Genomic DNA, 23,749 nt, shown 5'->3' with positions numbered 1-23,749 from the left:
AAATTAAAAGAGTAATTGCTGAACACTATGTTAAAATTGATAAACTTTTCCTTAGGAAGTAAATAGAATACTTCTAGTATATAAACATGCAAATTAAGAATCAGCATTTTACCTGAGTAGTAGGACTAGACTGAAGCATGGAAAGAGTGTTTAAGGAAGCATATCCCATTCTAATTGAGGGCTGTTTGGGAGCATTTAGGGGATGAAGAACAAGATTCATTAGTTCTTAGGTAGGCCTGTGGTCTGTTCCTCTGTTCTGCAAAAATGAATAATAATATTTTTCATTTGTGTGATGCTCACTGGTTTTTAGGGCATTTGTACAAATACAGTGTTTCATTAAATAGAATAAATTTATTATTTTTTTGCATGAATTTTAATTTAATTTTTTCCCCATCACCTTTTATCCCCTCTATGCCCTCTACTACCTCCACCCATCCCCCTCTACCCACTGTGATCATGAAAAAAGGTGCTGTTGGAATGGCAAGATTATTGTACTGGTAGTCCAAAAAATCTGGGTTCTAGTCCCAGTTTTGCCACTGACTATGTCTTCAAGCCAGGAACATAGTTTGCTGGACCTCAGTTTTTTTCATTGGTCAAAGAAGGCTGTCAACCTTAGTACTGAGGGTTAACTCAACAAACACTCAGAAATATTTTACTGAATGAAAAGCTCTAAAGTTCTATGGTTCTATAAATCTTTTTAACAGTTATTTCAGAGGCCAAATAGCCAACAAAGCTGGTCCTACATGTTAACATCCTCTCAACTTAGACCAAAGTAACAAAATGATGAAAGGATCCTTTTTATTGAGAAGGTATGTTAGTTAAAAGTTAAACTGAAAAAAAAAACACCTAATTAACATTGAAGTCCCACTGCATTTGAATTTTGAAAACTTTTCTTTTATTATATAAAAATTAGTGGGATAAATTTATTTCTTAAAGGGTTACATTAGCGTTAAAGAAAGGTAGTTTCTTGTTTGTTAGATTAAAAGTGTTACTGCTTAAGGTAGTTTTTCTCCAATTTTAATTTCTATAACTTAGAACTGCTTTGATTATAAAATGTTGTCATTAAAATGGCATACTTAATTTTATTTGACTCTGTACTTTATCTGTAGTTCTGTCAATTCTAAACTTCATTTTTAAAGTACATGATTATAGAAAGAACCAGTGTGTCCTGTCCGGGAACAACTAACAGTAATCTGATAAATACTTATGTTAGACACTTATGTCTATATTCTGGAATAGAACCAATTTACAATTCATGAATATCAAATATTTTCATTGGTATTGTTCCTTCTTACTCAATTCAGAGTCTGTTTCAGGAAGTAGGAATAAAAGTAGATGGTTATATGGGCAGTACCTCTCCAAAAGGGCCTTTCTCTTCCTTGGATATTGCTGTCTGCACCATTGAGAGAGCCAATGGTCTGATCAACCGCCTCATTGAAGAAAATAAGATGGATCTACTAGGTAAGAAAATTAGGAAATAAGCAAATTCTTTCTATTGCTATTTTTTTTGGTGGAATGGAGTGGAACTGCTGTGATTTCTGTATGTCCCGTATTTTCTTCTATCATCTGTCATCTACTTCTAGAGGTGAGTATCGGCATCTGTAATGTTAGGAACTCTGTGTGTTGGGGGTAAATTTTGTGTTCTGGCACTGTTATTGACACCACTTCCCAAGGATAACATAGAGGTTATCCTTGAGCCCTCAAGTCATTTCTCATTGCTTCTTTCCTGCCTAAACTTTATCAGGAATAGAAGGAAGCATGCTGGGGCCGGATCTGCCATTTCTGCAATTAGTATATGTATGTATTCATTATATTCTGGTGCTGTGATACCTAGATTAGGCCTGTACCCAGGGGCTACCTTGTAGGGAGCTACAGAAACTGACACTATTTGAGCTTGGGACTCTAGGAAGATTTTCTACCTTAATGCTTTTTCTTTCTTTCTTTTTATATATCACTTAGGAATAGCCCCTATGCTGAGGTAGTAACAAGAAGAGAATGGTTGTAGCAGCAAGAATATCAGTTAGCTACTGCTTGAGATCCCTGTGAACTTAAGTGATAAAAGTTGCGGTAGGATAGAGGTAGAGAGTGAAATCAGAGATTAGTAAGACATGGGCTCTACTCTATAAAGCTGGGAAAGATAAATTACATTTATCAATTTTTGTCAGAATTGTCATTTCTTGTCACCACATTAGATTTTAGATATCTTGAGAATTGCAGTAGAATCTTATTAAGTGTTATATCCAATATATCTAGCACACTAGGTAGAATAAATATTTTTTGATGAATGAATGAATAAATGCTAAAATAACTCATCATACAGTATAATTTGGAGATAGCTTACTGATGAGGAAAAGGAGCACCATGTCTGAAATAGTCTGAAAGATCTTGATTTTGGTGGGGAGGATTTTTTGGGGGGACACCAGTACATGTGGAACCTATGATGTTATGAAAACGTTTAACTAAAGAAGGCATTAGTTGATACTAAATTTTCTGTAATCCTTCAGTATTATTCCAAGTGGACAGACTGGTTTGATTCTCTGAGCAGTGGAGAAGGGGATTATGATCCTATTTATGCTTTGTAGTACGGTGACTCATTCACCTACCACAAACAAACAGAAACATCCCTTAAAATCATTTCTTAATTCCTGATCTGATTCTGTTTTACAAGCAACTTTCTGACATCAGTAGGTTGCCTTGGTTGTTTTTCCCATAGAAAAGTCAATACACTGAATAACTGTCATAGATGTCTTTGATATGTCATTGTACATATATTTCTACAAGGTTATTAATTAAAAAGTGTCTGAGAAATAAGAGGCAGTTTTCCCTGAGTTAGCCCTGAGTTTAGCTAATCATTGATTTTTAGATCCAAAATATATTGTAGGAGGATCACTTATGATACTTGAAATATCTTGGAAAAGAATTACTCATTATGTGGAATCTGATTTTTGTTTTATGATTATAAATTTGCATGACCAACAATATATTGAATCATAGCTACTGACTGTATAAGATATAAGATATTGAATCTTTAAAATTCTTGGATTTGTGAAATTCTATAAAAACTAGTCTCTGGAAAATCTCTTTAGGAATTGTAGTTGTGGATGAATTGCATATGCTGGGAGAGTCTCACCGAGGGTATCTGCTGGAACTTTTGCTGACCAAGATTTGCTATATTACTCAGAAATCAGCATCTTGGTGAGTACCTAAAATAACTACATTCCTGAGTTTCTTTTTTTAAAAAATATATCTTTATTGATTTCAGAGAGAGGAAGGGAGAGGGAAAGAGAGATGGAAACATCAATGATGAGAGAGTCATTGATCGCCTGCAGCCCGCCCTGATCGGGAATTGAACTCCAATCTCCTGGATCCTAGGTTGATGCTTAACCACTGAGCCATGCCTGGCTGGGCCTGAGAGTCTAAATAACGTTGAGAAAGTATCTGCAAAAGTGAATAATAATTCCGAGTTACATAAATTAAAGAAGAGTAGTATTTATTTAGTATAAACTCATAGCAGTTCATTTTTGTTCCAAACAACTACTTAAACTGAGAAATATTTTAGATTATTTTGTAAACATTCTTAATTTCTGACTGCTGACCACTTTTATAGTAGAATTTATTATTATTATTATTTGCAGTGCCTTGCATGGCCCTGGGAGGGGGCACAGCTGCCTGCCCCACCCCTCCCGTTGCCAAGGGCTACTCGACGTCTCTGTTCTGGCCATGGGGAGCAGAGGAGCTCCAGGTGGCAAAGTTTAAGGGGAGACAAAGTTTGAGGGGATGCGGGGTGAGCCCAGCCCCACCCTGGCCAACCTGGTGACCTCCCCATGGAATGGGACTGGAGATGGGAGTTACGCTGCTGAACTCCATGAGACTAAGAGTATGATAGAATTTTAAAAATCTAGTTTTTGTATTTTTCAGTTACACACACATCTTACTTAAGTAGTCAAGGCTAATTTTGTACTTTTTAAAAAAATTAATTTTAGAGAGGAAGTGAGGGAGGAGGGAGAGAGAAGGAGAAAGAAACATCAGTTTGTTGATCCACTTATTTATGCATTCATTGATTGCTGCTTGTATCTGCCCTGATGGAAGGTTGAACCTTCAACCCGAGCATATTGTTTAGTGCTCCAGCCGCTGAGCCAAACTGGCCAGGATGATCTAGTGATTTTTTATATTATTTACTCACCTCACCCATTCTCTCCCCACCCCTGCCTCTCTTTATTCTCTCATCATCTTCCCATTCTCCATTCTCCAAATATAGCTATCCCATAATTTTGCTTAGATCAGTACTCAGTTACACTACTAGGACTATATAAATGCCATTGTCAAATGAGCCATGTAGTATATTCTGATTATTTTTACTTTCTAAATAACTTCTTTCTTCTTCATTTTTTCTAAATAACTTTTTTTCTCTGAAATTAATGTCTTTTTTGTTTGATGGCTTTGTTTTATATATACTTGTCACTGATTTATCTCCAGCCTCTTCCCCACATTAGGTGTGAAAATCTACACCTAATATGCTCCAGTACGTTTGTATTCTACAAAATTCATCTTCTTGAAGAAGTTTGTTCTAGAGCCTTCTGATTTGTTTCAGCCTAGATAGGTGGTTAATCTGTATGTGTGCTGCATAGCAGTTCTCTTGGGATCTCTTTTTATTATCATTCATTCTCATAGCTTTTTGCTTGAGTTAGAGCCCCCTTTTTTGGTTCATATGCTTTTCTCTTGATTTACTTCCTCATTTTGGTGGGGACATCTTTCAGCAAGTTTCCCTTTATTTCAGAGCTATTATTGATATAAATTTTTTATTATTTATTTATTTATTTATTTCAGAGAGAGTGGAAGGGAGAGAGAGAGAAACATCAATGTGAGAGAGACACATCGATTGGTTTCCTCCCACAAGCCCCCTACCAGGGGAGCCAGAATCGAACATGGGACTGTACAGTCTGGGACCCGAACCCTTGGCCAGAATTGAACCTGGGACCCTTCAGTCTGTGGGCCAGTGCTCTAACCACTGAACAAAACCAGCTAGGGCTATGAGTATAAATTTTTTAAAAAATTTGCATGTCTGAAAATGCCTTATAGTTATTTCATAGATTGTCCAGCTAGAAGAGTCAAGGTTTAAAAACATTAGAGTTTTCAAGACATTATTTTCTCATAACTATTGAGAAATTCAGTGCCATGCTAATCCTTTATCCTTTGTATACTTTTTGTTTTTTAGAGAGAGAGAGAGACATAGAAACATCAATGAGAGAGACTCATCATCAATTGGCTGCCTCCTGCACATCGCCTACTGGGGATCTAGCCCACAACCCGGGCATGTGCCCTGATTGGGAATTGAACCATGACCTCTTGGTTTCTGGGTCGACACAACCACTGAGCCACACCAACCAGGCCATGATTTTATTTTCTCTGACAGTGTTTGGGATCTCCTTTTCTTCCTCAGTGTTGTGAAATTTTGCAATGATGTATCTTGATGTTGGTTTATTTTCATTCATGTACTGGATACTCCATAGATTCTTTCAATCTGGGAGCTCTTCTCTTTCAATTTAGAGAGATTTTAACACATCTCTTGTAGAATGTGAAAAAGCATGTAGATAATCATCTGTATTGCAAATCAGTAGGGGTATAACTAATACTTAGCAAATTTGACCTAATGGATGAATGTAAAACAGTTTACAAATAAAAGCATGATGGCATCATATATGTTTTTTTCAGTTACACATGGACTATTTACCAAAAAAATTTACCAAGGGCTGGGCCATAAAGCAACATATTTTAAAGGATTTAAGTTATAAAAAACATATTCTCTTGAGTTGGGGTAGTGAACACATCATACAGTGTAGAGATGATTTGTTGTAAAATTGCGCACCTGAAACCTGTAAAATTTTGTTAACCAGTGTCACCCCCAATAAATTCAATAAAAAGGAAAAGCCCCCAGAAACATTAGTTATAGCTAGATATGGGAGGGAACTAGAAGAATTGAAAATTTGATAAGGAATGACAAAATGTGCACAACAGTAAGATCCAGTACAGTTTACAGGTAAGTAACAAAGCCTAAACAAAAAAATAAATAAAATATATTCTCTGACAACAGTGGAATTAATCTAGAAATAAATATAAGAAAAGCATGTTAGAAAATACCCATGTACCTGGTAGGGCGTGGCTCAGCGGTTGAGCATCAAACTAGAATCCAGGCGATCAGGGTTCAGTTCCCGGTCAGGGCACATGCTCAGGTTGTGGGCTCGATCAATGACTCTCTCATCATTGATGTTTCTGTCTCTCTCTCTCCCTCTCCTTTCCTCTCTCTAAAATCAATAAAGATATATATATAAATTATTTAAAAAAAAAGAAAATACCCATGTGTTTGGAAGTTACTACATTTTGACCCATTTTGAGTCAAAAAAGTAATCACAATAAAACTGGAAGACAGTTTGAACTGAAGGTACAATAAAAATATTTCCTAACAAAACTTGTGAAATGCAGAGTGTTGCTTTTAAAGGGAAATTGATAGTATAAAATGTATATATTATTGAAGAAGAGAGACTGAAAAATTAATGAATTATCCATCTCGAGAACTTAGAAAAAGAATTGTAAAATAATGCCACAGAAAGTAGAAGGAAATAAATAGAGACAAAAGCAAAAACTAATTAAAAGGAAAGTCATTATACAGAACATTAAAAAAATTCTACAGCCTGGCCAGTGTGGCTTAGTGGTTGAGTGTTGACTCATGAACCAGGAGGTCACAGTTCAGTTCCTGGTCAGGGCACATGCCTGGGATTTCCTGCTCTATCCCCAGTAGGGGGCATGTAGGAGGTGGCAGATCAACTACTGTCTCTCTTCATTGATGTTTCTCTCTCTCCCCCTCTACCCTCCTCTCTTTGAAATCAATAAAAAATATATATTTAAAAAAAATTCTACAAATCAATAAGAAAAAACACAACCCAATATATCAGTGGTTAAGGAACTTGAACAGGCATTGGTAAGAGGGTATTGAAATGGTCCATAAACAGGGAATGGTGCTTAAATTCGTTAGCAATCAAGGGAATGTAAATTACCTCTTCAAAGAAACATTACCAACACTCTCCAAAATGGCTAACACTGGAACCGGACAACAATGGGTTGAGGCAGCCTATCACTACTTAAGTCAATTAAGCAGAGACAGGGTTGAATCATATATGATCATTTACTCCAATATTGCTGGCAATATGGGAGAGCAGTGATGGTCATCCACGAAAATCTGCTCTGAAGCTCCCCCCCCCCCCCATAAGCCAGCTGTGTATATTGGGTAGAAGGACAAAAGATTACATGGGAAAGTAGGAATTACAGGTGTGGAGAAGTAGGCAAGGCAAGTTGGGGGTCTCAAAAGGGGAGCTCCTCAGGGACACCAGGGTGGGTGCCTCCAGGACCAGATTCCAGGCAATGTGGGCTGGGGGTTGCAAAGGGCAGGTGCCTCTGGGATTCCATGGTTTCAGGAGCAAAGTTGTTAATCTTTCCATGATGATAGGCAGTTCTTGGAAAAGGAGAGTGGACCGCATTCCAAGGGCAATTCCCATGTCCTGGGTCGTACAACTCCCAGCTAGGCTAGAAAGTGTGTTTTCTAATTAGAACAGAACAATCACAGTTAACAGAACATGATTAACATTTCGTATAACTATAGCTAACAATCATGGTTAACAGAGCATAATCAGCATCTCCACCCCTAACAACACTTTGGTACAGTCTCTTTGGAAAACAGTTTGACATTAAGAAAACTGAAGATCATCTATGACCCAGTAGTTTTGCTCAAGGTTTATACCCTAAGGAAGTGTATGCATGTATGTACCAAAGGACATGACCAAGAATGTTGTTAGCAGCACTATTTGTAATTAGTACTATGTATCTTTTGACACCTGTTTCATTTGTTTTTCACAGCCAAGCAGATTTAGCCAGTATGTCTTATGCCGTGCAGATCGTAGGCATGAGTGCTACTCTTCCTAATTTGGATCTTGTGGCTTCCTGGTTGAATGCTGAACTCTACCACACTGACTTTCGTCCTGTACCACTGTTGGAGTCAGTAAAAATTGGAAATTCCATATATGACTCTTCAATGAAGCTTGTGAGGGAATTTCAACCCATGCTACAAGTGAAGGTCAATATTTTTACCTCACTACTGCCAGTACTTTGTGTTTGATTGCATTTTCTAGCAAGCTGTTAACAGTTTTTAAGTTATGTAAATTAGGGGTTGCAAAGTAGTTGAATATGCATTACATACCCATTAGAAGCATTATTAATATTAAGGTAATTGCTTTCATCATCTTAAAGAAATGGTGGTGGTGGTGAGAGAGGAAATGTAGTTGTGCCTCCAACTTAAATGACTATCATTTTCCATAAGTAATACAAAAATAATACTTATTTTGTATATTTTTCTTTTTAACTGGGAAAAGACTTTTTTTTTAAAGTTTCTATCTTTATTGTTGAAAATATTACAGATGTCCCCTTTTTATCCCCATTGAACTGATGCCCTCCACCCCACATCCATCCCACCCCCAGGCTTTTCCCATACCACTGTCTGTGTCCATGGGTTATGCTTATAAACATATAAGTTCTTTGATTAATCTCTCCCCACCCACTCCGCCCTTCCTCACCTTCCCTCTGAGATCCTTCAGTTTGTTCCATGCTTCTATGTCTCTGGATCCATTTTGTTCATTAGTTTATTTTGTTTATTATATTCCACATATAAGTGAGATCATGTGGTATTTGTCTTTCTCTGACTGGCTCATTTCACTTAGCATAATACTTTCTAGTTCCCTCCATGCTTTGCCAAAGGATAAAAGATCCTTCTTTTTTATAGCTGCATTGTATTCCATGGTGTAAATGTGCCACAGCTTTTTTATCCACTCATCTGCTGATTGGCACTTGGGCTGTTTCCAGATCTTAGCTATTGTAAATTGCGCTGCTACTAACATAGGGGTGCTTAAGTTCTTTGTGATTGGTATTTCAGGTTCCTTAGGATATATTCCTAGAAGTGGGATCACCGGGTCAAATGGCAGGTCAATTTTTAATCTTTTGAGGAAACTCCATACTGCTTTCTACAGTGGCTGCACCAGTCTGCATTCCCACCAGCATTGTATTAGGGTGCCCTTTTCTCCACACCCTCGCCACACTTGTAGTTTGTTGGTTTGTTGATGGTAGCCATTCTGACAGGTGTGAAATGATACCTCATTGTGGTTTTAATTTATGTCTCTCTGATGATTAGTGACGTTGAACATTTTTTCATATGTCTCTTAGCTATTTGTATGTCCTCTTTGGAGAAGTGTCTATTTAGGTTCTTTGCCCATTTTTAAATTGGATTGTTTGTCTTCCTTTTGTTAAGTTGTACGAGTTTCTTATATATTTTGGATATTAACCCTTTATCCAATGTGTCATTGGCAAATATGTTCTCCCATACAGTGGGGTCCCTTTTTGTTTTGTTGATGGTTTCTTTTGCTGTGCAGAAGCTTTTTATTTTGATGCAGTCCCACTTGTTTATCTTCTCCTTAGTTTCTCTTGCCTTAGGAGATGTATTAGCAAACATATTGCTATGATAGGTGTTTGAGATTTTGCTGCCTATGTTTTCCTCTAGGATTTTTATGGTTTCATGTCTTACATTTAAGTCTTTTATCCATTTTGAATTTACTTTTGTGTATGGTGTAAGTTGGTGGTCTAGTTTCATTTTTTTGCATGTACCTGTCCAGTTTTCCCAGCACCATTTATTGAAGAGGCTGTCTTTACTCCATTGTATGTTCTTGCCTCCTTTGTCAAATATTACTTTCGACCTCCTCTGGCACTCCTATAATACAAATATTGCTACATTTTATGCTGTCCCACAGCTCCCTTAGACTGTCCTCCTATTTTTTAATTGTTTTTTGTTTTGGGGTCTGATAGAGTGATTTTTTTCTACCCTGTCTTCTAATTCACTGATCCGATCCTTAGCTTCCTCTAATCTGCTGTTTATTCTTTCCAATATACTCTTTATTTTTGCTATGTCATTCTTCATTTGTGACTTGTCATTTTTCATAGTGTCCATATTTTTTTTCATGCTGTTGAGCATCCTTACAATCAGTATTCTGAACTCTATATTTGAGAGATTGCTTATCTCCATTTCATTTACCTCTTTTTCTGGAGAGTTCTCTTGTTCTTTCATTTGGGGCTTGTTTTTTTGGTCTCCCCATTTTAGCTACTTTTTTGGGCTTTTAAGTGTTAGGTAGATCTGCTAGGACTCAGTCTTTTTGGAGGGTCTCTGGTACAGGCCAATGTCAGATGCAGTTTGTGACTGGCCCTGAGTACCCTGTTTATAGCTATCAACAACCCTAGGCTTGAGGTCTCCACTGCTGGGGCTGGGTGCATTTGGACAGGACCAAGATGCACACCAAAGTCTACTTTTCTAAGGCCTAGGTCCCGAAGCAGATCAGGCAAAGACTCAAAGCACCCTGAGGTATGCCTCTGCCTGCAGACTGATTAATCTGATTCTCTTAATGAGCTTCAGGTTGTAGAAGCTCTACCCAGTGGGGTGGTTGGTTGTTACCAGTTTCTTAACAAGCCTCAGGCTGTAGAAACTCCTCTGGGCAGGGCGAGAGGCTCTCCAGCTAGTCTTCAGTTGGTTTTCAGGATGGTTTTTCTGTGTTTTAGTTGTAAATCCAAATTGGTCCCCGGAGAGTGTCAGTCTAGCTTCCACTCAGCCTGCTGCCATCTTGGATCTCCTCGGAAAAGATTTCTTATGGCTTAGCTTATACTAAACATTAATGTGGAAAATTAAACTTCTGTTAAATGGTAGGCTAAATATATAGTAGAGCAGAAAAAAACATCATTTCTGGCATCAGATCTGCCTCTGATACTTAATAGATACTTGATATGGCTGTGACAGTAGTGGAATCACAAAGCCTCTCTGAATGTAGTGTCTTCATGTATAAAATGAGATATAAGACTTATCTTTAGTATTGTTGTAAGAATGAAATGTGATTTTAAAAAATTGTCTAGCATCTAGAAAGTGCTTAATAAATGATAAATTCCTTCCCACACACCTAAATACACTTAAAACGTTTTAGCTCACAGTAGTTTTCTAAGCCTGATTCTTTAATTCTGAGGTTAGAGGCTGACTCACCACTTGTGAAGTGAGGCGTCTTCTATTTTTGTGCAGAACTGTGTCTCTGAGTACTGAACCAGCAAAGGGTAAGTTCAGAGCTGAGATCAGGACTAAATTCCTGTTTCAGTGCCCTCACAGGTATGCATTTGTGGCCTCTATATGCCTGTTATGGAGCCTTATTCAGTTGCTTTGCTCTGTACTCCAAATTTCACTTGACTATGCCTTGGTTACCTCAATAATTATATATGTAAACATTCATTTACTCTTCTGTTAATCTTTTTCTTCTATTACCATGTCTATACGCCTACCCTTTTTTAATCACTTTCAACTCTTACCTGAATTATTGAAATAGCCTCCTAATTGCTCTCTCCTGGTCCCCTTCCATCTATGCTTAAATCAGGAGCTAGTGATCTGTTTAAATGAACAATAGATATGTAACCATTCTGCTAAAAACCTTGTGATAGTTCCCTGTTTCATTTAGAATGAAAGCCAACGTCTTTATAGTAGCCTACGAGGCCCACATTACCCGCCCTCACCCTCTTAGTGCTTGACCTCATCTATTTTCCTTCTGACTCCCTCCACAGCCTCTTTGCTGTTCAATAATATGCCAAGAATCTCCCACCTCAGGTTCTCTTTGTCTGGAATGCTTTCCCCACCAGGCATCAGTATAGTTTACTCTTCACCTTTGGACCTTTACTCAAATGTCACATTCTTAGACACCCCTGCCCCACCACCTTATCTAAGGTAAGCTATAGTGTCCTCCTCTTCCTGGTCCCTATTTTCCCAGTTTTATTTTTTTCTTAGCACTTTTTTTGTGTGTTTTGCCTATCTTGTTTTTGTTATTAACTGTCTCTTCTTATTGGACTAGAAACACTCTGAAGGCAGAGCTTTTTTTTCTGCTTTGTTTTTCATCCCCAGTGCCTAAAACAGTATCTGGCACATAGTAAGTATTTGTTTAATGAGTGAATGGATGGATGAATTAATTAATGCAGTTACACACACTGACCTTCCTGTTTTGAGAACTCAGTGGGCCACCACTGGGCTTTCACATATGTTCTTTATTCTGTCTGTAATGTTTCCTCTGCCCTTCAGTTACCTTTCATTGAGATAATGCCTCCTCTCCTTCAAATCTCAGATAAATTGTCATTTTTCTCAGGGAAACCTTCCTTTCAGATCTTTCTGTCAAATTATGTCAAATGTGAGGCCTCAAAACACCAAAAAACTCTTTTATGGTACATCTTATGATTGTATTTTACATTTATTTATTTATTTTAGCACTTTAATGTGTGTCCACAGTGAGATCTAAACTCTGGAAGATAGGACTTTGACTTTTGCTCACCATTGTATTCCCATTGTCTGAGGGTTGGAGGTCAATAAATATTAGTTAAGTGAATAGAAAATAATTCCTTCTCACCTTACATCATAAGGAAGTTTATTTCTTTTTTTCTTCTTGTTTTGTTACTGACTTTGTAACTGATTTTTATTATGCCTTTGAGTAGAAAAAAGATTCCTTATGAAGAAAAATGTGTGACTTTAAATTGATGTTTTGAATGTACCACCAGAGTGGCTATTTCTTTTTCTCTCTTAGGGGGATGAGGACCATGTTGTTAGTTTATGCTATGAGACCATTCGTGATAACCATTCGGTATTACTTTTCTGTCCATCAAAGAAATGGTGTGAGAAGCTGGCAGATATCATTGCCCATGAATTTTACAATCTACACCATCAAGCTGAGGGTAAGTTACTGATTGAAATGAAAGCCTCAATATTTAATACATTTGCTGAAAGTAATGGTAACAATTATATTAGCAAAAACATGGCTCTCTTTCCTCATTGCCACCACCTGCCCTCTGGGCACTCCTTACAAAACTATGCTTTTGTGAATAATACTCCTCTTATCCTCACTATAGACAGGTGTACACACTCTCGGTCTAATCTTTAGATTTTAAAAGACTGGATACATCTGGGATCAATGGGCTTTAAGAGTTTGATCTCCAAATCCCCTAAATTATATATAAAACTTCACACACACACAATTCTTGGGGGAAAGCAGCTATATCTTTTTTTATATTTCTAAACTCTAAAAAGAATCACCCATACATATACATATATAAAAATATATGTATATACAAATATATTTATATTTATTTTAAAATAAGCTTTATTGAGGTATAATTTATATATAATAAATGTACCCGTTTGAAGTGTATAATTTAATCAGTTTAAACAAATGTATACACCTGTTTGACACCAACTATTATCAACATATAGAACATTTCTATCACCCTAAAATGTTCTCTTTTGCTTTTGTGCTGTTTCCTTCTATCCCCAGCCCCAGGCAACCATTGCATTGATCTGCTTTCTGTTTTTCCAGATTAGTTGTGCCTTTTCTTAGAATTTCATGTAAATGAAGTCATGTAGTGTGCATGTGTCTTTTGTGTCTGTCTTCTTTCACTCAGCAAGATATTTTTAAGATTCATCTAGCATGTTAAATTGTTACATTTTTTATTGCTGAATGTATTGCTATAATCATTAGTATATATTTTTACTGATTTTACTACTGTATGGTCCCTTGAGGTCCAAGATAAGTGTTGGGAAGACAGAGACCAGTTCTGGTCACAGAATATTATAATATTTTATGACTGCATTATGCCAGTGGCATTATGAAGATGAGTGATGGATATCACAAGCCAAATTCCAACAAGTAAACTTTGCCTGAAGTTTATATTGGGTAGGCTCCAGTCCAACATTATAATGTCTTTTCTAGTTCTCTCTTAATTGATACTTTCAGTACTCTGCCAACTTATATTCCTTATGATGTACCATGGAAACTTATATTTCTTAATAACTAGAAAAATTATTATTTTCTTTGCTTGAGGTCCTTTTATTTTGATTTGTAGCAGTGGTTCCCAAATCCTAGTGCTTGGACTAGAGCCTAGGCTATGATGAAATGCCAGAAAGGTAAAGGCCAGTTGCACATTTTTCATAAAGCTAAAATTCAAATTCTGAAATTATCCCTAGTAATTTTTTTAATGTTTAAGTGACTTTTCTTTTGAAATAAAGATACTGATCAATGATAATTTAAAATTTTTTAATCGTCCTCAGCATAATAAAACATTGGCAACCCTCTGTGGGTCCTCAAAATTTTAAGAAAAGTTAACCTAAAAAGTTAAAAAGTAAAAATATATTTTATGAGAAGTTTTACTAGTTCACAAATCCCAAACTGGGAGATTCTTTAACAAAACATAGTTCCTGCAGAAAGTTAAGGTTTTACTCAAGGAGAAGTTTACACAGAGGCAAAAACAGAAGATAATGTAATTAATTATCAAATTGGTGCCAAAGAAGCCAGAAATTTTTCACATAGAATTAGGCTCCTGGGTGATTCTGACACTGCTGGTTGGTGGGACACGCTTTGAGCAAAGGTTTTGATTTTTAGGCTCTATGTGGTAGTTATTGTCTATAATCCTCTTCTTCCTTCAGCTGGTTCCTTTGGTCTGCTCCTGTGGGCTTGGTCTCACCCTAATACAGGGTTTCCTAAACTTTGGTGCGCTTTAGAATCTAATGGGGAGATTTTATTTTTTTTATTATTTTTTAAATCCTTACCTGAGGATATTTTTTCTATTGCTTTTTAGAGAGAGTGGAAGGGAGGGATAGAAAGAGAGAAACATTGATGTGAGATGTGAGAGAGACGCATTGATTGGTTGCCTCCCGTGTGTGCCCTGGCCTTAAGCCTGCAACCGAGGTATGTGCTGTTGGCTAGAATCAAACCTAGGACCCTTCAGTCTGCAGGCCGATGCTCTAACCACTGAGCAAAACCAGCTAGGGCACCTGGGGAGATTTTAAAATTCCTTATTTAGTGTCCAGGGGTGAGAGCCAGTATTTTGAAAAGGTGTTAAGGATTATTCTATGTAGTAGTTTCAGAACCATTGCCTTAGTGTTTAGCTTTGTAATGGCTCTGGCAGATACCACTTAAAGAGATCCAGACAGAGGTGAACAGTGTTGATAATGTTTTTGTGTGACAGGTTTGACAAGATCATCTGAACTTTCACCAGTGATGTTGGAACAAAAGGGCCTCCTAGAAGTGATTGATCAGCTAAAACATTCGCCTGCAGGACTGGACTCTGTATTACAAAAAACTGTACCATGGGGAGTAGCGTTTCATCATGCAGGTATCCATATTTATAATCTGTTATTAAGAAGCTCCTTCCCCAAGTCTCACAATTTCTTCATTTTTGTATTTACCTGCTTTGCTTTCTAGCTAACCACACTTTATACTCTTAGATTTCATTGTAAGAATTTGTGTGATGAAGATTAAGCAAGAGTAAAACAAACATGTTTAAGTTTACCTATCTGTATAGTAAACCTTACTTTCAGTAAATGGCTTGGTGTCACTTGTTTCAGGGATCCTTTACTGAATTCTTTGTATAGGCTCAGTGTTTTCTGGTGCAACACATTGCTGCCAATCAGAGTGTGTTTTCTGGAATCGTCTTCCACCCACAAATTTAATGCCTTTTCTATCTTAACTAAGCACTTATTACAACTGTGTCTGTAACTTTTGCAGTTTGAGGTGTGACAGCAAAACTAGCACACATTGTTTTTTCCTTTACAATTTCATGGATAGAAAACTCATTCTTACCATAGATGTTAGCAACCATAGCATACAGTCAACCACTGCTTAATGACAGTGATGCATTCTAAGAAATGTGTCATTAGACAATTTTGACCTTGTGCAAACATCACAGAGCGCACTTACACAAACCTAGGTGATACGGTCTACTACACACCTAGGCTATATGGTATAACCTATTGTTCCTAGGCTGTAAACCTGTATAGCATGTTACTGTACTGACTGACCATTGTAGGCAATTGTAACACTATTGTAAGTATTTGTATCTAAATATATCTAAACATAGAAAAGTATGCTATAAAAGTAAAAATAGTAAAAATATGTTATAAAAAATGAAAAATGGTACATTACCATGAATGGAACTTGCAGGACTAGAAGTTGCTCTGGGTGAGTCAGTGAGTGAGTGATGAGTGAATGTGAAGGCCTAGGATATTACTGTACACTATTGTAGACTTATAAACACTTTACACATGGGCTACACTAAATCTATAAAACAACGTGAGATCAAATCAAGCCCGAGAGAAAATGACACAATCTAGAGAGGTAGTAAACACGAGATGTATGAGGCTGCTGTTGGAGTACTGTTTTACAGTAAACAGTTTTTGTAAGTAGAAAGAGAATATTCTAAAATAACAATGAAAACTATAGTATAGTAAATACATAAACCGGTAACATGGTCATTTATTATCCTTATCAAATATTATGTACTGTACATAATTGTATGTGCTGTACTTTTATATGGCTGACAGCGCAGTAGGTTTGTTTACACCAGCATCACCACAAACATGTGAGTAATGTGTTATACTATGACGTCACTAGGTGATAAGAATTTTTCAGCTCCATTTTAATTTTATGGGACCACCATCATATGTGTGGTCTGTTGTTGAATCAAAATGTCATTATGCAGCATGGGACTGTACAGTCTTTTTTCTTTCCTTATTAAGTGGAAAACTTTAACATTTTCACTTAAAGGAACCACTTTATGTCTTCTCTTTGGCATTTCCAAATTACCATTACCAGTCTTGTGCTGTGGGGGTCATTATTAAGTAAAGAAAGGGTTATTTGAACACAAGCATTACTATACCAAGAGTCAATCTGATAATCTAGATGGCCACTAAGTGACTAACGGGCAGGTAGTGTATGCAGCATGGATACGCTGGACAAAGGAATGCATCACATCCTAGGCAGGCAGGGGGACAGTGTGAGATTTCATCACCCTACTCAGAGCAGTACAATTTAAAATTTAAGAATTGTTTATTTTTGGAATTTTCCATTTAATATTTTCAGACCAAGGATGACTGCAGACAACTGAAACCACAGAAAGCAAAACCACAGATAAGGGGGGACTATTGTACTTGCTACCCTAATTTTATGGCACTCTGTTTCCTTTTATTTCAAGGTGTATTGAAATATTCTTACACATGTATCAAACTCAGATTAATTTTAGAAATTGTCATATTGTGTTTTGAGAGGGCTAGAAGTATTTAAAAATCAAATAAGCTGCCAAGATTGCAAGGATTATGGTAGTCACTGAATTTCTTACAAGGAGTGGTCGTTCCATGATTATATGGGCTAAGGATATGATTATGAATATATAGTTTTGCCTGGCTAGCGTGGCTCAGCAGTTGAGCATCGACCTATGATCCAGGAGATCGTGGTTCAATTTCCAGTTAGGGCACATGCCCGGCTTGTGGGCTCAATACCCCCAGTAGGGGGTGTGCAGGAGGCAGTCAATCAATGACTCTCTTATCATTGATGTTTCTATTTCTCTCCCTCCCTCTCCTTTTCTCTCTCTCAAAAAAATAAAGACATATTTTAAAAAAAGAATACATAGTTTCTAGGATTAGTAATTTAACCTTTTCAATTTATTTAAAAATTTTATCATGCTATATATAAATAAAAATTTAAGTATATGTACATAGACATATGCATGCATGTATATACACAGTTGACCCTTGAACAGCATGGGTTTGAACTGTGTGGGTCCACTTATTTGCAGACTTTTCTCAATAAATATATTGTAAAGTTTTTTTGAAATTTGCAACAATTTAAAAAACTCACAGATGCCATATGAACGGATGAAATACTGCCATTTGCAACAACATGGATGGATCTTGAGATTATGCTAAGTGAAATAAGCATATGATAGTTAGTCAGAAAAAGCTAAGAAGCATATGATTTCACTTATATGTGGGATATAAAACTGAAACTCATGGACACAAACAGCAGTGTGGTGGTTGCCAAAGGGAAGAGGGTGAGGGGTGAAGGGGGTCCTAATGTATGGTGACGGAAGAAGATTTGACTTTGGGTGGTAGGCACACAGTGCAAAATACAGATCTTGTAACATAGAAACCCACACCTGAAACCTATATGATTATATTAACCAATGTCATCCCAATAAATTTAATTTAAAAAACCCCCACTAAATAAATAAATAAATAAATAAATAAATAAATAAATAAATAAAACAAAAACCTCACAGATGAACTGTGTAGCTTAGAAATACATGTATCAAAAAAAAATTTTGAACAGGTATGTAATGAATGCATAAAATATATTTAGATATTAGTGTATTATAACACCATAAAAAAGTCTATTAGTCCATTTAATACCATAAAATATACACAGATCTATTATAAAAAATTAAAATTTACCAAAACTTGTGCACAGAAACACAGACCATGCATGGTGCCATTAGCAGTGGAAAGAAATGTAAAGATACTATGTTGTGCAGTTATGATAACTGCATAAACTTAACTGTAGTACTCTGTACTACTATAACAGTTTCTTAGCCACCTCCTGATGCTATTGTTCAAGGGCTGTGAGAAGCACTTAAAATGCCCTGTGGCACTAATCATTCCCTTGTGAGCAGTTTGTCTCTGCAGTAGATTGGGTATTGCAGTAAAAAGTGATCTTTCTTGGTTCTTGCATATTTTTCACGTGTTTAGTCAACACCGTAAACCTTGAATAACACCATGAAACCCATACAAAGTGCCTCTAGTGATGCTGGAAGCGCTCCTGAGGAGCAGAGAAAAGTCATGACATTACAAGACAAAGGTGAATTGCTTCAGCTGTACTGTGGATTGATATCTGCAGCTGCAGTTGCTCACCATTTCAAGATAAGTCCAGCATAAGGAACACTGTAAAGTAAAGAAGAGGAAATTTGTGAAGTTTTTCCCACAGCTGTGCCAGCAGGCATGAAAACCTTGCACTTTTTGCCAATTATCTTTTTATTTTGTATTGAAAATGCAGCTTTTATGTGGGTGCAGGATTGCTATAAGAAAGGCAGACCTATAGACTCTCATATGATTTAAGAAAAAACGAAGTCATTATATGACAACTTAAAGCAAAGGAAGGTGAAGGATCTAAAGCTGGAGAATTTAATGCTAGCAAAGGATGGCTTAATAATTTTAGAAAGAGGTTTGGCTGCAAAAATGTCAAGATAACAGGAGAATATATATTCATACAAGTTCTTTGGTTAATCTCTTCTTGGACGGCCTCCCCCATTCCCTCTTAGATTCATCAGTCTGTTCCATGTTTCCATGCCACTGGTTCTATTTTATTCACTGGGGTGGGGTGGGAACTAGGTGGAGGGGGGCAATGGGGGGGGGGAGAGGGCATCTATAACACTCTCAACAATAAATATTAAAAAAATTAAAAAGATGCAGGATAAAAAAAAAAGATAATAGGAGAAGCAGCTTCTGCTGACCCAGACGCCACTAAAAGTTATTGAGGAGAAAGGATGTCTGCCTGAACAGGTTTTTAGTGCAACGAAAGTGCCCTATTCTGGAAAAGAATGCCACAAAGGACATTTATTAGTAAGGAAGAGAAACGAGCACCAGGATTTAAGACAGGAAGAAATAGGCTAACTCTACCATTTTGTGCAAACCTAGTTGGGTTTGTGATCAGGACTGCCCTTATCTATAAAGCTACTAACAACTGAGCCTTGAAGGGAAAAGATAAACACCAGCTGCCAGTCTTTTGGTTGTAATAAGAAGGCCTGGATAGTGAAACCCTTTTGGTGGATTGGTTTCATTGATGCTTTGTCCCTGAAGTCAGGACATACCTTGCCAGTAAGGAACTGTCTTTTAAAGTACTTTTGGTATTGGACAGTCCCTGGTCACCCAGAAACTCATGAGTCCAACACTGAATATGTTGATGTGGTCTACTTGCCCCCAGACAAAATGCCTCTAATTCAATCTCTAGATCAGGGGGTGATAAGGACCTGCAAGGCTCACTACCTATTGTACTCTATGGAAAAGATTGTCAATGCTATGGAAGAGAACTCTGATAGGGAGAACATCATGAAAGTCTGGAAGGTTCACACCATTGAAGATGCCATTGTTACAGAAAATACCATGAAAGCCATCAAGTCTGAAACAATAAATTCCCACTGGAGAAAACTGTCCAGGTATTGTGCATGACTCCATAGGATTTATGACAGAGCCAATCATAGAAACCATGAAAGAAACTGTGAATACAGCAAAAAAGGTGGGCGAAGAAGGCTTTCAAGACACGGATCTTGAAGAAGACATGTTGATGGAGATGAGTGCTTTCAAACCAGAGCCAGAAGATGAAGACCATAGAAGAGGCAGTGCCGGAAATCAAATGGACGTTAGACAATCTGGCTGAAGGGTTCCAGTTATTCAAAAGTGCTTTTGGCTTCTTTTATAGCATGGACCCTTCTATGATGTGGGCACCGAAACTAATGCAAACAGTGGAAGAAGAAACATTTTTAGAGAAAAAAAAAAGCAAAAGAAGTCAGACAGAAATTAGTGTATTTTTGTCAAGTTATGCTGAATGCGCCTCCCTCTTTTATTTCCTCGTTTACCTCCACCCTTTCTCCCGCCTCTGCCACCCCGAGACAGCGAGACCAGCCCCGCCTCTTTCTCCTTCTCAGCCTACTCAATGTGAAGATGGTGAGATTGAAAACTTATGATGATCCACTTCCACCTAATGAATAGTAAATAATCATCATGCTATACAGTTAATAAACTTCCCTGTTGTGTATGTGTGTGAGTGTCTTCATGTGAAAATATAACAACTGTGTGGCAGGAACTGTATGAGACATTTCTGTGTCATCATCATCACCTAAGTATTCATCGTGTAGAACATCATGAGCAAGGCTTGTATTGAATGATAGCCTGTCCTTACATAGGCATAAGGTGAGTGATATTTAATATAAAATTAATAATGTGTTTTCTTACTGTTTTATAACTGCTTTCAAAAATTACATCACTGTACAACATATCTTTGTGTATCAGCCTATCATCACAGGTAAGTGGTTTTCAAAACACTGTAACAATGTTTCCAATTCCTTTATTATGAATATGACTGTTACTCTATGCTATAAAAATTTTATAACTACTCATTTACTAGTGTGCAGGCGAGGCTGTCGTGAAGCCGTCATGTCGTTTATAGTAGATGGCCATCAAGCAATTGTATTGCTGCTGCTTCATTATTAAAGCATGAGTTGCTGTATCTGTAAATAAATATGAATTTCTTTTTCATATATTTCATTATTGATGTTCAGTGTTAGTAATACATATAATATCTACAGTGTTTGGTATCATATAAGGCAATATTGATATAGGTACTGACAGACAATTCATCTTGTAAATAGATGATGTAAACTTATTGTATCAGTACGGTACACTACTATAAATATTTCTCTTATCATTTTCTTAATATTTTCTTTTCTCTAACTTTATTGTAAGAATACAGTATATAGTACATATAACATACAAACTATGTATGAATTGACTATTATTAGCAAGGCTTTTAGTCAACAGTAGGAATTTGGGGGGAGTCAAAAGTTAAATACTGACTTTCCACTGTGTGTGTGAGGTCTGTGTCTGTAACCCTTGTGTTAAGGGCCGTCTGTGTATGTTATTGTAACTTCCTTTTTTTAGGTCTTACTTTTGAGGAGAGGGATATCATTGAAGGAGCCTTCCGTCAAGGTCAGATTCGGGTCTTGGCAGCAACTTCTACTCTTTCATCTGGGGTGAATTTACCTGCACGACGTGTAATTATTCGGACTCCCATTTTCAGTGGTCAAACTCTAGATATTCTTACTTACAAGCAGATGGTTGGTCGTGCTGGCAGGAAAGGAGTAGACACAGTAGGTGAGTTTGAATTTAATTTTAATAGCATTGCTGAAGGACAGTGTCATTCTATTTGCTGTGTTGCGTTTCTCATCAGGTTGTGTTTGTTATTCAGTGCACTAATATCATCCTTTTGGATTTACTTAATACTTACAATGTAAGTTATTCTTCATATATTGTCAACCACTGATTTTTTACTAAAGAAGAATTAAGATTTTCTTTTGTATTATATCTAGAGTGAAATGATTCAGTGTTATGTTAATCAAGATGACTTATCACATTAGCTAGAATGTGGTTTTTAATTTCCAGTATAGTGTGCTATTTAGTGCTAATGAAGGGAGACATTTTCATGGGTATTAGTTCTGTTTAGGTCTAAGAGAGAGTTCAAATAGTGATGCTGAGAGCTAGGAAGCACTGTCACACTTTGGGAATAGGAACTTTACATACCATCTTTTTCTCTCTAAATTGTGCTGGCTCTAAAGACAACTGTCTCAGTTTTTTACCTTGCATCAGCAAGTAATGATAATGTTACCAGAAGTCCAAACAAAAGTTTTGTCTTAAACAATGAGGAAGAGGCTTTTTTGAATTAAATACCAATATAACATGATTATTAGTAGTAGTAATACTATTATAGCATATATATTATTTCTAACCTCCTACATTATTCTGGGTGTGACTAAATTGTTATGAATCTTCTAACATTAAAGATATTTTGGAGGAACATTCTCTGTTTCTTTATCTTCTCTAGGATGTAGTTTATTGACTCCAATATTATACTAGATTTCAAATAAATAGGCAACAGTTCTGTGGCTATTGAAGAGAAATTTGGATATCCAGTAGAAAAGGGACAATCTTAATGGGAAAATAAGGGGGTTATTCTGGGCACAAAAAGCTAGATAGTATATTGAGGAAGTGACTTTTAGAATAACTTTACTTGTCATGTGAGGTCCCTAAATACAGTCGATCCTCAATATTGGTGGATCTCATATTTATGAATAAGCTTACTTACTAAAATTTATTCATAATCCCCAGAGCAGTGAAAAATTTGAGTCTCTGGAAGCACACATGACCCTCTACCTTCTTGTGTTAGCTCTCACACTGTAAACAAGCATTGTTTTCACGGTCAATTTAGTGCCACATTTTTGGGCTTTTTGGTAATTTGACTATTTAAAGTGACTCCAAGCATAGTGCTGGTATGCAGTTATCTAGTGTTCCTAAGTGCAAGAAGGCTGTGATGTGCCCTATAGAGAAAATAAGTGTGTTAAATAAGCTTTATTTAGCCATGAGATATAGTACTGTTGGCTGTTAGTTTAATGTCAATAAATCAGTAACATATTAAATAAGTCTCTTTAAACAGAAACACACCTAAAACAAGATTTTGTTGAAAATGTTGAGTGTAGGGTCTTGCAGGAAGCTAGCCCTGTATTTCCCTTAGGAGCAATGGTTCGATACTCCCTATCAGTGTTTGTGGCGACTGTAGAACATAACTACCACAAATAATAAGAATTGACTACAATTTATTGGTCACTGGATTAGTTTGAATATAAGTTCACTGCTATAAAAAAGGCCAACAATAACAGGTACCTAAACAAGGTAGAAGTTAATTTCTTCTCATATAACAGTACAATTTAAGTAATCTGGGGCTGATATGGTAACTCCAATGTCAGGGACCTAGTATTCTAGTTTGTTTTTCCGTGTTCAGCAATATGCTTTCTATCCTGTGGTATAAGATGACTACTCCAGTCTGTCATCACATCTGCATTTTAACCATCCAGAAGGGGAAATGAGGAAGTAAGGAACACGTCCTGCACTTTTAAGAAGTTGCACATAGTCTTTCTCTTCATATACAGTTGGCCAGAACTTAGTCACATGGTTACATTTCCCAAATGCAAGGGAGACTTTAGAATGTAATCTTTAGCT

The 23,749-nt window shown here is 36.8% G+C and overlaps 1 protein-coding gene across 1 annotated transcript in view; it reads left to right on the top strand.

The window, feature by feature from the left end:
• POLQ (DNA polymerase theta) overlaps positions 1-23,749 on the top strand; it is a 76,417-nt gene that overhangs the window by 2,942 nt on the left and 49,726 nt on the right. Inside the window, exons 4-9 of the mRNA XM_016199913.2 lie at positions 1,305-1,461; positions 3,087-3,195; positions 7,909-8,125; positions 12,687-12,834; positions 15,121-15,267; positions 21,638-21,850. Coding sequence (XP_016055399.2) covers positions 1,305-1,461; positions 3,087-3,195; positions 7,909-8,125; positions 12,687-12,834; positions 15,121-15,267; positions 21,638-21,850 — 991 coding nt within the window. The remainder of the gene's footprint in view (positions 1-1,304; positions 1,462-3,086; positions 3,196-7,908; positions 8,126-12,686; positions 12,835-15,120; positions 15,268-21,637; positions 21,851-23,749) is intronic.

The sequence above is a fragment of the Miniopterus natalensis genome, chromosome 6, assembly GCF_054644295.1.
Source record: "Miniopterus natalensis isolate mMinNat1 chromosome 6, mMinNat1.hap1, whole genome shotgun sequence".
NCBI lineage: Eukaryota > Metazoa > Chordata > Mammalia > Chiroptera > Miniopteridae > Miniopterus > Miniopterus natalensis.
This window is presented reverse-complemented; position numbering and strand designations above follow the sequence as displayed.